At 43.8% G+C, this 13,090-nt stretch overlaps 1 protein-coding gene across 5 annotated transcripts in view; it reads left to right on the top strand.

Moving 5' to 3' along the window:
* Positions 1-13,090, top strand: part of LOC117584728 — a 44,300-nt gene that overhangs the window by 23,105 nt on the left and 8,105 nt on the right. For 4 of the 5 annotated variants that reach the window (XM_034273794.1, XM_034273795.1, XM_034273796.1 and 1 more), the window contains one exon: positions 11,404-13,087. In XM_034273794.1, coding sequence (XP_034129685.1) covers positions 11,481-13,087 — 1,607 coding nt within the window. In that variant the 5' untranslated portion in view covers positions 11,404-11,480. Of the gene's footprint in view, positions 1-11,403; positions 13,088-13,090 lie in introns of those variants that run through there. The other variant, XM_034273798.1, reaches the window with a different exon arrangement.

Below are 13,090 nucleotides of genomic sequence, written 5' to 3' on the forward strand. Positions count from 1 at the left end.
ACAGAAAAGAGTATACGAAAGTCACAACTTTCCTTAAGACTATCCCACTTGGTTTTGTTTTTGTGGTTCGTGGCTTAAATAATTGCAATTTATGTTTATTTTGTGGTGGCCTATCGACGCGTGGCATCGCCGTCGCCAGACGCTTCATAAATATCTACAACACTCGACTTGTCTCGACTTGAATCGACTTCCAGCGACTTCGAGCGACTCGGGCAGAAATATTTAATAAACAAAACTTGCGCTAATCGTTAAATTATGATTAATGTGACGACAACAAACAATAAACTTGGCCGCAGCAAAGAACACCATAAACGTGCAAATGATGCGGAGGCCAAAACAGAATACAAAGACGTGTAGACCAAGACCATCACGAGGGCGTCGGCGTCAGTCGGAGAACGTGCCTAACCAAATCCCAGACAAAACGCTACAACGTCCCTCACGCCTCCATGAAGGAGGAATCCTTGAGGCTGTAGCGTCGCGGCGTGTACTAAAATATGCGCTGGCATGAACTCTAAGGGGAACGGAATGGAACGCTCATGGAATATGGAAAATGGGAAGTTCTGGCTGACATAACGTGATAATATGGCCAGAAGTGAATAATTAGAAGAAACGTGTTAAATAGCAAAAAGAAAGGAGAGTCATGTGGAGACTGATTAAAGTCAAGAAATGAAGAAGTGTTTGAAATATTTATGGAAGTAGGAAAAACATATGTGAGGGATGTAACCATGGGATGAAGATGGAAATCGTTGAGTCATTTCCCTCGGTTGATGCTATTTCAAAAGTTCTACTTAACATTCAACCGCGGTATATACAGTGTTGGCAAATGAAACTACTGTCCTAAAAATTCCCCTAAATATACTTGAAATTATAAATTTCGACAGTAAAGAGTCTTTAGTTGAAATAGTCTTAATGGCTCAGGTGCGCAACGTTCAACTTTTTCGATCTTCTTTACATGGAAAAATGTACCGTAGTCTGAAACCCCCACTTTCTAAGTAGAATTATCCCCTTGTTGTCCTTGGCTTGGTTTCCAGCAGCCACCCTCTCAGTGTCAATCCATTGGGCATGTCAAAGTGTGGGTTAAGTTGCCTTTGCCACGCCTCTTTTGCATAATTGAAGAGAGTATCCACGGCTGTTACTGGTTTAGAGCCAATGGCATATTTTAGCTTTGGCTTAGTTCAGCTTTTTTCGTGGCCCTGGCCTGGCTCTGCCTTTGCCTTTGGCCTCCCGTTCGCACAGAGACTGAGAGAGAACTTGGCTAGACCGAAGCGAAGTCAGCTTATTAAATATTAAAGCGTCGACTGGGGACCGCTAAATCCTGTGGCTGTCAAGGTGCCGCACAAAAAATGAAGAAAACGCAGGAAAACTCAACTCAAACGCCTGTCACACATCCTGGCATCAGGCAGAACGAGGGATTGAAGCATGGGAGAACGAGGCGCATGGAGGAAGGATGGTGGCTTGCCACCTGCAGCCCAATTCAATTTCTTGTCGCGCGCTTAGGAGGAAGTGCGCCTTCAAAGCAAAAGAAAGAACGTGGCAAACTGAGTTGCAAGTTGAAGAAAAAGCGAGAAAACTTTGAGGCAACAGCAGAGAAAATCAACTACTAAAAGTATTATTATTGTTGGTTGCACACCTGGAGGTGGTTTACTTTGTCACGGATATGTTTTCCTTAGACTTAGACTTACCATGTCAGCAATATACTCGTAGTAGAGCTCTCACCTCTCTCATTGCCTCTAGCAAGTGTGTGGCGACTCTCACGAAACAGCCAAGGCAATTGCAATAGGGTTGAACTGAAATTCCCATACGGTGTTATGGCATTCGACTTTGCTAACTGACTAGCTTCAGAAATAGAGAAAGCCTTATGGGAAATCAGAGCGGGAGAAATATGTGTGTCCGTTTGAGATGGGAGCAGCATTTTGGCTGGCGTCGCTAAGCGAAGAACTATTCTCCATTCCCATGAATGCTTTTATTTTGTTGACCACTGCTGTAAATTTTTGTGTGTGGTTTACATAGGTGTGTTTTCGCTGGCCATGTGTGTGTGCTGAAACATGCCGGAAGTTAAATAGGATATTTTATATGCTTCTGTAACTGTGCACGTGTTTACAAGTGCCGGGCCCGGGCTCGGGCTCCTGTGCTCCACGAGAGTCGTGTGCCTCAGAGTTTTTGTTTCTGCTGCTGCATGCTGGCTGCAACCAAAGCAAAAAGAGCGCTTAAATATGTATGGGTGTATCTTTGTGAGTATCGGTGTGTGCGTTTGTGTATGGCGTTTACCTTGCGGCAAGTTGTTCGTTTGATGAAGTACCGCATCATGCCTCTGGCTGTGGTTCCCAGCTTGCCCACCTCCACCTTCCATTGCGGCGTTTGCCACTGCAACTGCAACCGACTTTGAAGTGCCTGCATCCCACATGCCACTTGCATAGTTTTCTTCCACCTCTAATATAAATCAAATTTATGTGTGCACAATGTACTGGGTCAAAACGGAAAGCGCTTCGACTTGCAAAACGCTCAAAAGTAGGCAATGAAAGGTGCATATGAAAATATGGGAAAAAGTGGCTGATTGAGTTGTCAGCGCAGTAGCAGCAGCAGCAGCAGCAAAAGCTGAAATTGATCCACGCGAAGTTGTTGAACTCCCATCAGTGTGGCAATAATTCAAGCGAACATATTTTTATTGGATTTGAGAGATTTATTGCTGGAAAAATGTTATGCCAGCGACTTGGAATGATGTGTGAGATATGAGCGAGAACACACGTTTCTGTGTGGTTTATGGGCTATAAATAATGTGCAGTTTATGCAGAAATAATTTCAAATACAATAAAATATTAGTTAAGCAATAAATTTGAATATTTACATCACTATTTACATCAAGCGTAAATCAACTTGAAACAGTTCGAAATTGTATCTTTCATTCAGACCATGGATAAATGCATTTCTCTCATTGAAATTCAAGCAGTAAGCAGACATAAGTACAAAATGTTCTTTTAACTTTCTCCATCAGTCAGCGCGAGTGCTGGATCAAGTAAGCAAACAACACAACAAATGTATTTTTCTGTATGCTTTTTGATTACTGCAATATCTTTCCACAAAAAAAGTCCATGTTGTATGCATTTGTGCGGCTTCATTACGCCTGCCACCCTGCTTTACTTCCGCTGCCATTCAACTGACCAGGCAACAGTTTTTTCCCAACTACATGGCGAAAGCATTGCTGAAGGATGTGGGGACGGCTCCTCTCTGGCTTCTCACATATTTCACTTGTGAAACTTTTCCTCTGTGGGCAAAATTGAGATGCTTCATTTAGCCCACAGTGGCACGAGCAGCCGCAGTAGTAAGCAAACAAACAAGTAGAGTTTTTAGGGTCACTGGCTAGACGGCATTGCAACACCATCTGCCTGCAACGTGCGCCTGCAATCTGTGTGGCAAGTGTTTGATTAGAAAAGTTTACAGAAAAGTTGCTCAAAAGATTTTCGACTGCTGGTCTGGTCAATATTTGATATTCGGACACGTGCAGCAAAGGATAGTTGGCCAGGATGGCCAACAACCTGTCATAATTGCTCAGGAATTAACTGGAAACGTACACAGGCATTTTGAGAGCATTTATCATGGCCCCAAGCCCAAAAACACTGAGGATGAGTACAGGCTCAAATGTCAAGGGTCCTGTGGTTGATGCTGCACCATATCCTGGCCAAGTTCGGGCCCTCATGTCCTTGTCGACCCGTCTGTTCCTAAAGGCGTATAAAAATGCATGACCGCAACACATTTCTCAGATCTCTTTCGCTCTCTCGCTCGTTGTGGAGACCCTTCCTTCCACTCTTTTGCCTTCAAAAGTGTTAAAATGTTGATTGTCCTTTTTTGTCTGTGCCTGTGTCTGTGCCTCATGTGGCACACACACGGACCCGAGTGTGTATGTGTGCGTGTTAAGTGTTTGTGCTTCGAAACGCCTTCTCACTGGAAAAATCCCCCTCCCTCCCTCTCTTACTTTCTCTGTGTGTGTGCTTCTCGTGCGTGTCACAAATAAATTTTTAAGTAGCATTTGTGTTGATTGCCTTGAAAAAGGACACGAGAAAATCCCTCAACCCAAGTCACAGTCCCTACCACACCCCCTCACCGTAAGAGAACCCAATGCCGAACCCGAAACCCGCATCGCTCGTCTCTTTTTACGGTTTCGGCCTAGCCTCTCGACAATTGCGGGTCCTGAAGAGCGCTTGATTTCCACATTATTTTCCACTGGTCTCTGGTCTCTGCTCTTCTTTTCAAGTGGATCTCTCGCACTCGGTCTTCTGGATGGTTAGCAAATTAAGTGCGGTAAATGTCTTGGGCTGCGACAAATTAAAAGTGTGCCGTAAATGAAAATGTTTCTGGTGGCTTTCAAATGGTGGGATTACACGGCTCTTGTTGTGGTTAAGAGAATGATACGAGCCTATAAAGCTGTAGGTTTTGCTACGATGCATAAGTGGGTTCTGGAATTCATTAAGGATTGATTGAGACAGGTATATAAAAATAATAACCAAATTGAAGGTATCCTTTGGTTAAGATATGCAGAAAATAAACTTAAATTAAATATTCTCTGATGCTATAATAAGATTCCTTTTCTAAGCTTTATTATGTGGATCTGTATAGGTAATGAAGTTCTTATTTTCTAATGTGCATCTTTCCACTCCTTACCTCTGTTTGATTTCGTGTATTTGTAGAATCTATTGGATTTATTTGGGGATTAATTGGTATTTATGGTATTTTTTAGAAAATGTTTCTGTGTATTGAAGTTCCTTCCAAAACATTTGATTTGTAAAGAAAATGTTCTTCAGCTTTTTAAATCTTCAAAATAAAGTCTGTCATTCGATTCGTTTTGCTTCGCTTGAATATTAAATGCAAACTTGCTTCAGATTCTCATTGGTTAGTCCCATAACATCGCAGTTTAACATTCCTCAAAACATGGAGAAATAACAGTTGAAAGAGTTCGTAGCTCTGTTATGTTATGCATACTCTTTGCGTTTTCTAATTTCAAGAGCACCAAAAATGCTCTTTGCTTGAACCATTAACAGTGCACTGTTAACGATACTCTTTGGAAGTCTTAACGGTCTTTTCAATGCTGCTCGTGTGGCATCGTATCGTGTCCTCTGCAGCCGAAGAGAGACAAACTAACCAAGAGTTAAAGCAGAAGTCGCATCGTGCATCCAGTAACAGCAGGCAGCAGCGCAGCATCCTTTTAACATCCTTTGGATGCTGCTGTGAAAACTGTGTTGGGAATCCAACCACGGCGGTCACTTCTTCTTCAGTTGTTGTTGGACCGCAAGAGCGCTGCGTTGTGTGACGGTTAACAAAAAGATTCTTTAAAATAAACCACCATAAAAAGAGACAGATATACCAATATAACAAAGGGAAAGAGAGAGAGAGAGAGAGACCGAGTGAGGGAGAGCCAACGAGTGAGTAAGTAAGGGAGATGGCGAGCCGAGGAAGTTCTTTCGCCTACGCTATTTTTTTTCGTTTATTGCTTTCGGCGCTGTTAAAGCCGATGACAGACGAAGGGCTGTGTTCATGTGTGATGTGAATGGGTGTGTGTGTGCTGTATCAGTGTGTGTGCAAATGCAGACAATGCAAACGCGGCGCATTAGCAACGTTATTCCTCTGTTCTTCAGCCGCGGCAGCGTTCTCGAAGTGCTCCTTCTGCTGGTCCTGCCTCTGCCTGCTAATGTCCTCTTGCCATCCTGCCTCCTGCTAGTGGCGTCTGTTAATTTGCATGGTTGCGCGGGTTCATGGATATCTTCATCAGCAGCCGTACAACCACCAACCGAAACTCCTGACTCCAGCAACAGCATCACTCCCCAACTCCATGTTTTTTTTTGTTACAAGCTCCCTACAGGCTACTCCTTTCTGTTCACAGCGGGAGCCTCCACATTGGTCCCTCTTCTGCTTCAGGCTCGCCTTGCTGCTATCATCTCCAACATCTATTGGATTTTGCACCCTATTCCTTGTGGTCGCTGCCTCTCAACACTTTTCCCTGTCTGCATTTTTTAAATATTTTTCTTTTGTTTCACCATTTATTGTGTTCTTTTTTCGTTTCTTGGTTATTTGAGTATCATTTCAGCCACTAAACGGCAAAGCAAAGCACTCTTTAACAGCTTCCAAGGTGTCCAAGGAAGCCAACATATGTTTGCATTTATTTAGCAACAACTTTTATTTTCTCGCATTCTCTCTTCGGGTAATTATGTGAGTGTTGGGGAAGTAGTTTTCGGGGGTAAAGCATATTTGTGTGTGCCAGATGAGACTAAAAGTGTGTCTGTGTGTTGGCCAACGTGGCATATGAGTAATCAGAGAGAGTCCAGTACTTACCATGCCTCATCTTTATGGATGAGTATGGTGATAAGCTGGGAAGGGGAATGTGGAGGGGATAGTGGATAAAAGAGTGGCGTGTATCATCACATTTATGATTCCGCAGACACAGCAGGTGTCAACATATGCCAACATATGCGCTCTCGCCTTAACAGACCGAAACTTTACTTTAAGTTATGGAAAATAAATGCATTGCAAAAAAGACAAGTACAACAAAAAATGAGAGGAATAAAATTAGTTGAAAACTATTTTAAAAGTGATGTAAAATATGCAAAATTTAAGGAAAACCAAAGAAAAGTCATGCAAATATTCGTACTTTAAAAGTGAAATAAAAATTCAGAAATAAATAATTAAATATCATTTAAATACTAAAGTAAATATACAAATATTATATAAATAATTAATAAAGTTGAAGATTTTATTAAAAAATGTGGACAAAATCTGACGTAAAAGTTTACCAAGCAAACCGTGTTAAAATATGACCAAAAAAGACTCGAAAAGACTTACCGAAAAAAAAGAGCAGTGGCAAAAAGTAAGAATCAAATTTGTAATGCAAAAAATTTCAAACCCATAAGAAATGAGGGACCAAAAAAATTACTCTAAATTGCAGTCACACAACTTTTATTAATATCCTCTTTTTTCGGAAACGCCTCCTCTCAGGGAGAACCTTTCAACTTTAATCAAAAACGGAAGCGAAAAGCGCTCAACTTCCGGCCAACTTTTGGCGGAGACTAAACAAAATTCGTCCTGAAATTCCACTTTCAAGTAAAGTGTCCCAGCCAAACCAAAAAAAGGCGATGAAAAGCGCCAAAGAGGCGTGGAACTCCAAAATCACAGTAGACAAAGTTTCGGCCTTGGTGCTTGTCTAACGACAAGAGCAAAAGACAACAGAAAACCATAAGAAAGAAGAAAAAAATCCCCAAGAAATACAGTTTTACTTTTTTTTACGCTGTCCCATCAATGTAATCATGTGCGTGTGTGTGTGTGCGACTTCTCCCAAATGGATTTCTACGTGACAAATCTTTATTTAATTTCAAAAATGCGAAATAAACTTTGACGTGCGTTGAGATTTATGGGGAATGGCAATAGAAAATTCTCTCTAGACCGACCCTCCTGCAATGATCTTTGTGGGTGCTTTTCCTTGGGGGATAAAGCTGCTCTGACACGAAACATTTTCTACTGATGGATATTTATTAGTGTCCACAAATCGGATTGCTTTTGGAACAGAGTTGACAGTATTAGCATTGGTCTAAACAATTGTATTATTTGCTGTAACTATACTGTAATCATTTCCGGAATATTTTCTGATTTATTTTATTTTAACGATTTTGTTAATTATTTCAAACAAACAAAATCATCGGTGAAAAACTCATCGTGGGACGGCAGCTTAAGACCAGACAGAGGGATATTCCACTAAGAGTGGGCTAAGTGACTGGGCTGCTGGTGTGGCGGCTAAAAGTTTGCACTGCCGTGTCGACGATTTAGTTTTTAGCAACAGAATCTTTAAGTAATAAGACCCCGGAACCCCGGAACCCCGGAACCGAGACCCCCGCCAGAGGCAGAATAGTAGGGAAAACTTTGAATGCCGCACCCGCCTCGCACACTTGCTTTATTTATATTTTAACGGAAAGCCTGAACTTGGCTTAAGCCTGAAATGAAATTGTTAGAGAAATTGTTTTTAAATTTTAAAAGCGATATAAACTTTAAAAGGAGATTTTTCGATTTGCAGCACTTGACGGGAGACAGGAGAGACAAGTAGGGAGGCAGAGGGAGATTGCAGTAATTATTAAGTTTATTTTACTGCTTTTAATGTCCAACCATTTTCCTGACGCTGCAATTTTCACGGCCATAAACAAGGCGATAACAGGACTCGTGAAAATAAAACGAAGAGCAGCGTGAATGTTTAGTTGGCCATTAAATTAAAGCAAATTGATGATGTATAAACATTTTGTTGGGATATTTGCAAGCTATCGTTCTACCTGGACTCCACTTGTCCCCTGCAGAGACTCCTCTTAACACCATTTTGTATTTACTTTTCCGCAGTTTGCAGTTAATTTGTTGCTTCAACATCGCTTTCCTTCCTACCATTTCCATTTCCATCTACTCTCGGTTTTTGGCTGCGTTGCACCCAAATGACCAAAAAGGAAATTGGTTTCTGCTGCTGCTCCTGCCGCAGAACTTTCATCGATTGCAATGCCAATTAAGCTGCAAGCTTTGGTCCCGAATATACCATTTATTTTGGAATTTTAATGCAAATATTCGAATACATTTGATGGACAAATGGAGCTTTGCAGCTCTAGAATTTATTTAGCTTTAATTTTACAATCCCTTTAATTTAAAATTCTACATTTTTGCGACAATTGTTTCTGTATTTAACATTGCTTACAATTACAATTTAAAATAACTTTTCCCTTGCATAAACTCCCGAAAGAAAACATATAACAATTTATGAATTTTAATTGTTGAATTCTAATTAAAATGCGAAAAAGTTAGCAAGCCAAAAAGAAAGCCAGGGAACTGGCGAACCATCAATCAAGCCAAAGCTCAACAGTTTTATCCCATTCCCCAAAAAAAAAGAAATACGATAAAAAGGCGGTTCAGTGATGCCTCATTATCACCAAAAAATACAAGAAAAACAGAGCGAAGCAGGGCGGTGTAAGATGAGGAAAAGAAGTCTTAGGCTGACAGAAAAGCAGACGAGAAAAAAGGGATAACTGTCTGAAGGATTGCCAGGGACAACGATGGGCTAAGCCCACAGCAAGATTAATTAAGTCCGCGTAGGCTGCAACAGCTACAACAAACAATGAGGCCTAAAACCTGGAAGCCCAGACGACTCCTCGGGGTTCGTTTCGCTCCCTTTTGCAGCATACTTTTTTGGCGTCGCGTGAGAAATTAAAATTTCAATGCGTAACGTGTTGCCGCATAAGCAGGTTGCACGTGTGTGAGTCTATGTTTGGTAAGGTATTTACTCAGCCAAGAACAACAAAACGAAAGGAAAAACAAAAAGCAAGGAAACAACACAAACACAACAACAACATCAGCAACAAAACTTAAACAAAGGCAAATAAGCAGGAAGCAGCTCCTTGTCGTTCTTGCAGGCATACTCATCCACAACGTAGTAGTCCCACAATCCTCATCCTCTGCCTTGTAATAAGCGCGCTGTAAACAATGCAAAAGGTGAATCCCCCTTCGACCAGGGCTGCACAGCAAGCGTTAATAAACAGCTGACCGGGGAAGGCAATAAATAATCTCTGCGTTAGGGGTTTGCCTTTGGGGTTACCTGCAGATTATGAAATATTTATCAATTGTTTAAATTTAATTTAAACCCAAAGGAAGGTCACACACTTTGCACCTATGAACTTCAAAGGTCTTCTGCCTGTCTCCGCTGAACCCAGTGGGAGTGACATTTTGCATGGTAATTTCATTTGTGATTATGTGACCATATGGCAAGTCTCAATCCAACCCTGAGATGCCACGCCTCCACACAACACAAACACACAGAACGCACATGGGCACGCACACACACACACACACACACACACACACACACAAACACACTTAGAGAGACGCCTCTCTGTTAATGAGTTCCGCCTTGACGCTGATGAGTATGTTGGAGAGGGCAGAAGAAGCCGGAGGAGGAGCAGGAGGAGCAGCAGCTTGATGACGAGCTTGTTGCTGGCGACAATAAACGTGTTGAATGTCAAGAGTACATCACATGGGCCGCCGCCATGGGTGTTATTTGCTTTCTCTTTCGCACTTTTATAATTAAATATGGGGATATGGAGGAGGATGGCATACATCAAAGCTACGCTGCTTTCCTTCTGGCTCTCTCTCTCTCTCTCTCTCTTCCACTCTCTGTAAGCCAAAGCACAATTGCGGCTAAGCCTCTTCTAACACACATGGAATACCCAGCAAGAGGGATACACAGGCGGGGGAAAGGTCCATTTAAGGGCAATAAAAAACGCTTAAAAAGCAAAATTACTGCATTTGATAAAAACGACACCCCAAGGATTAGCCCCTGGCCAGGACAGGACACAAAATCCACTCCATTCCATTCCCCCCTGTCAGCATGTGCACTCATGCAAACTGGGGACCCCCCCAAAAAAAAGGTTGACCTTCATTGGGTCGGCCCCTTTTATTTATGTTTGTGAGTGTGAGCTCCACTCCTCTCTGTTTCCTCTCTGTTTCAACTTGGCCAACTCCAATTAGCCTTAAAATGGATTTGTGTTACGCACAAACTACAATACGTTTACCTCTGAGATTTGTGGCGCCCCAGATGCTAGCAAACTTCTTCCTTTTCAAATGATTTCCCTTAGATTTCCACTGAGTTTTCACCTACCCACACCCCTTGGTTTAACAACTTTTGTCGCGGACATGGACCGAAAACATTTCATTTCCATTTGAATATCCAAGCGAAGCAAGGAGGCCCCCCACCCGTACCATTCCTTGAGATATAATCAGGAGGAAAGGAGTCGGAAACTGAAATATTTATGAGGCCGAAAGGCACACACACTTATGTATATGTATATGTATATGTAATGTAATAATGTGTGTTGTAATGAGTGTCTTGGCCGAGTGTTGAAATTTGCATTTAAGGCTGCTTTTATTTCGCATTTTTGGCATTTCATTACACATAATTTTCTGCTTTTCGATTACGTTTGTTCTTTAACAGGAAGGGTATTAAAACTTTAGGTGGAAAAGGGATGCGAGTCTTAACTTGAACTTTAATTTTAAATTAGATTGCGGTTTCTTATATTGACATAGGCTGGAAATGTGGGAAAAATGTCAAAAACTTGTTTAAAATATATTTTCATTTTAAAGTTATCTGAATTATATGTCAAGTAATTAAATTAGCTAACTCGCAATTTAGACAATAAAAGCAGGGCAGATTTAGGTATATGGAAATGTGTCTCCGTATGGCCTTTAAATGTGTGTTTGGATTGTTGGATCTTAACATGGAAATAGCCATAAGCTAAGGCCATCGCGTGTACCCGTACATTAGCTTGGCTTGTGCTTAACATCAAGATGTCTTATCCCATTATAATAACTCCGTTTCTAATCGAAAACCTTTTCTTTTTGCAGTTAAACACTAGCCAAAAGTGAGGGAGTTGCCACAGACCAAAGCCCCTTCACTCCAAACAGACCAAGTCTGCTGCATCATGGATCTGCCCTCGATGGTGCAGCGTTCCGGGGACACTCTGATCGTGCGCAGCGTTGTCAGCGGCAATCAGCTGTACGCCGAGCAGGGCGGCCACAATCCAAGCGGAAACCAAAACAGTGCCACATCAGGCTCCTCCTCCTCACTGCTGGAGAGGCATGTGGAGAGATATCGACTGCAACATTTACTGCAGCAGCAACAGCAGGCGGCAGCTGCCGCAGCGGCAGTCGTGAGCAGCGTGCAACAGCAGCAGCAGCAACAGCAGCAACATCAACAGCAGCAGCAACAGGCAGTCATCTCTATGGATGCCAAGGAGGAGGGACTGCCACAGTGCAAAATCAAGCGGAATTATAGCTGCAATCACTGCGCCTACTTCACGCAGAACCCGCGCTACCATCTCACGCATCTGAGGGACGTGCACGGCGAGAAGATCGTCATCAACAAGTGCAAACTGTGCCTGTATGCCTCGCGACACTTCCAGAAGCTGGTGCGGCACATGAAGATGGTGCACGGCTGCACCGACGGCATACCCAGTGGCCATGGACAGGCGCGTGGCAAGCGCGGCATGAGCCGAGAGGCGCGCAAGCGGCGCCTGGAGGAGAGCGTGGGCGTTATGGGTGGCAGCCATGTGGGCGGACAGGGCCTGACGGTGAGCGTGCCCGATGTGCCCACATTGGAGCAGGTAAAGCGGGAGCTGCAGCTGCAGGAGGAGAAGCTGCAGCGCGACATCGAGGCCTTCAATCAGCGGCAGCGCGAGGAGCAGCAGCAAATGGAGCAACAGCTGGAGCTGGCCAACAGCTACGAGCGCCAGATGCAGATGCAGTTGCTGCGAGAGTTTGAGCGCCAGTCGCCGCCGGAGCCACCGACACCCTCGCCAAGTGGATCGGCCACGCCGCCCTCCCACTGCGAGGAGCCACAGAATCGCCTGCTCAAGTGCAGCGCCTGCGAGTTCACGACCCTGTACCGCACCCAGCTGCGGGCCCACGAGCTGGCCGAGCATGGGAAGACCAAGTTCTTTCGCTGCGACAAGTGCAGCTATGTGACGCACATCAAGGCGCGCTTCAGCAAGCACGTCAAGTACCATTCGATGCCCATGATCAAGTGCGTCACCTGCGATTTCCGCACCCCCTACAAGTGGAATCTCGATCGACACATGAAGAACCATGGCGGTGCGGGCGCCTTCAAGTGTGCCGCCTGCGATTTCACAGCGGACATTAAGCAGTCGCTGACAGTGCACGAGATGAACCATCATGTGCCGCCGGTGGGCAATGCTGGTTCCATTTGGCCCAGGCGCCAAAACAAGGTCGGTGCCAGCGAGTTGTGCGATGATTTTCTCAGCGATTCTGCCGAGCTGGAGGATCAGTACAATAACAATAATGTAGATGATGATCTGCTGGATGCTGGCATGGAGGATCCCGACGAGGTGCTTAGCGGCGAGGAGCTGCATCATTATGGCAAGCGCAGCAAGTACGACGATGAGGAGGAGCCCACGGATTTGTCGCAGAAGGGCGGCTGCTCGTCGGACACCTCCAGTGTGGGCACAGCGACGCCCAACAGGTCCCAGCGACCAGTGCCAAATCTCATACCCATCAGCAAGGGTCCCAAGGAGTA

This window comes from Drosophila guanche, unplaced genomic scaffold, assembly GCF_900245975.1.
Source record: "Drosophila guanche unplaced genomic scaffold, DGUA_6, whole genome shotgun sequence".
NCBI classification, from domain to species: Eukaryota; Metazoa; Arthropoda; class Insecta; order Diptera; family Drosophilidae; genus Drosophila; species Drosophila guanche.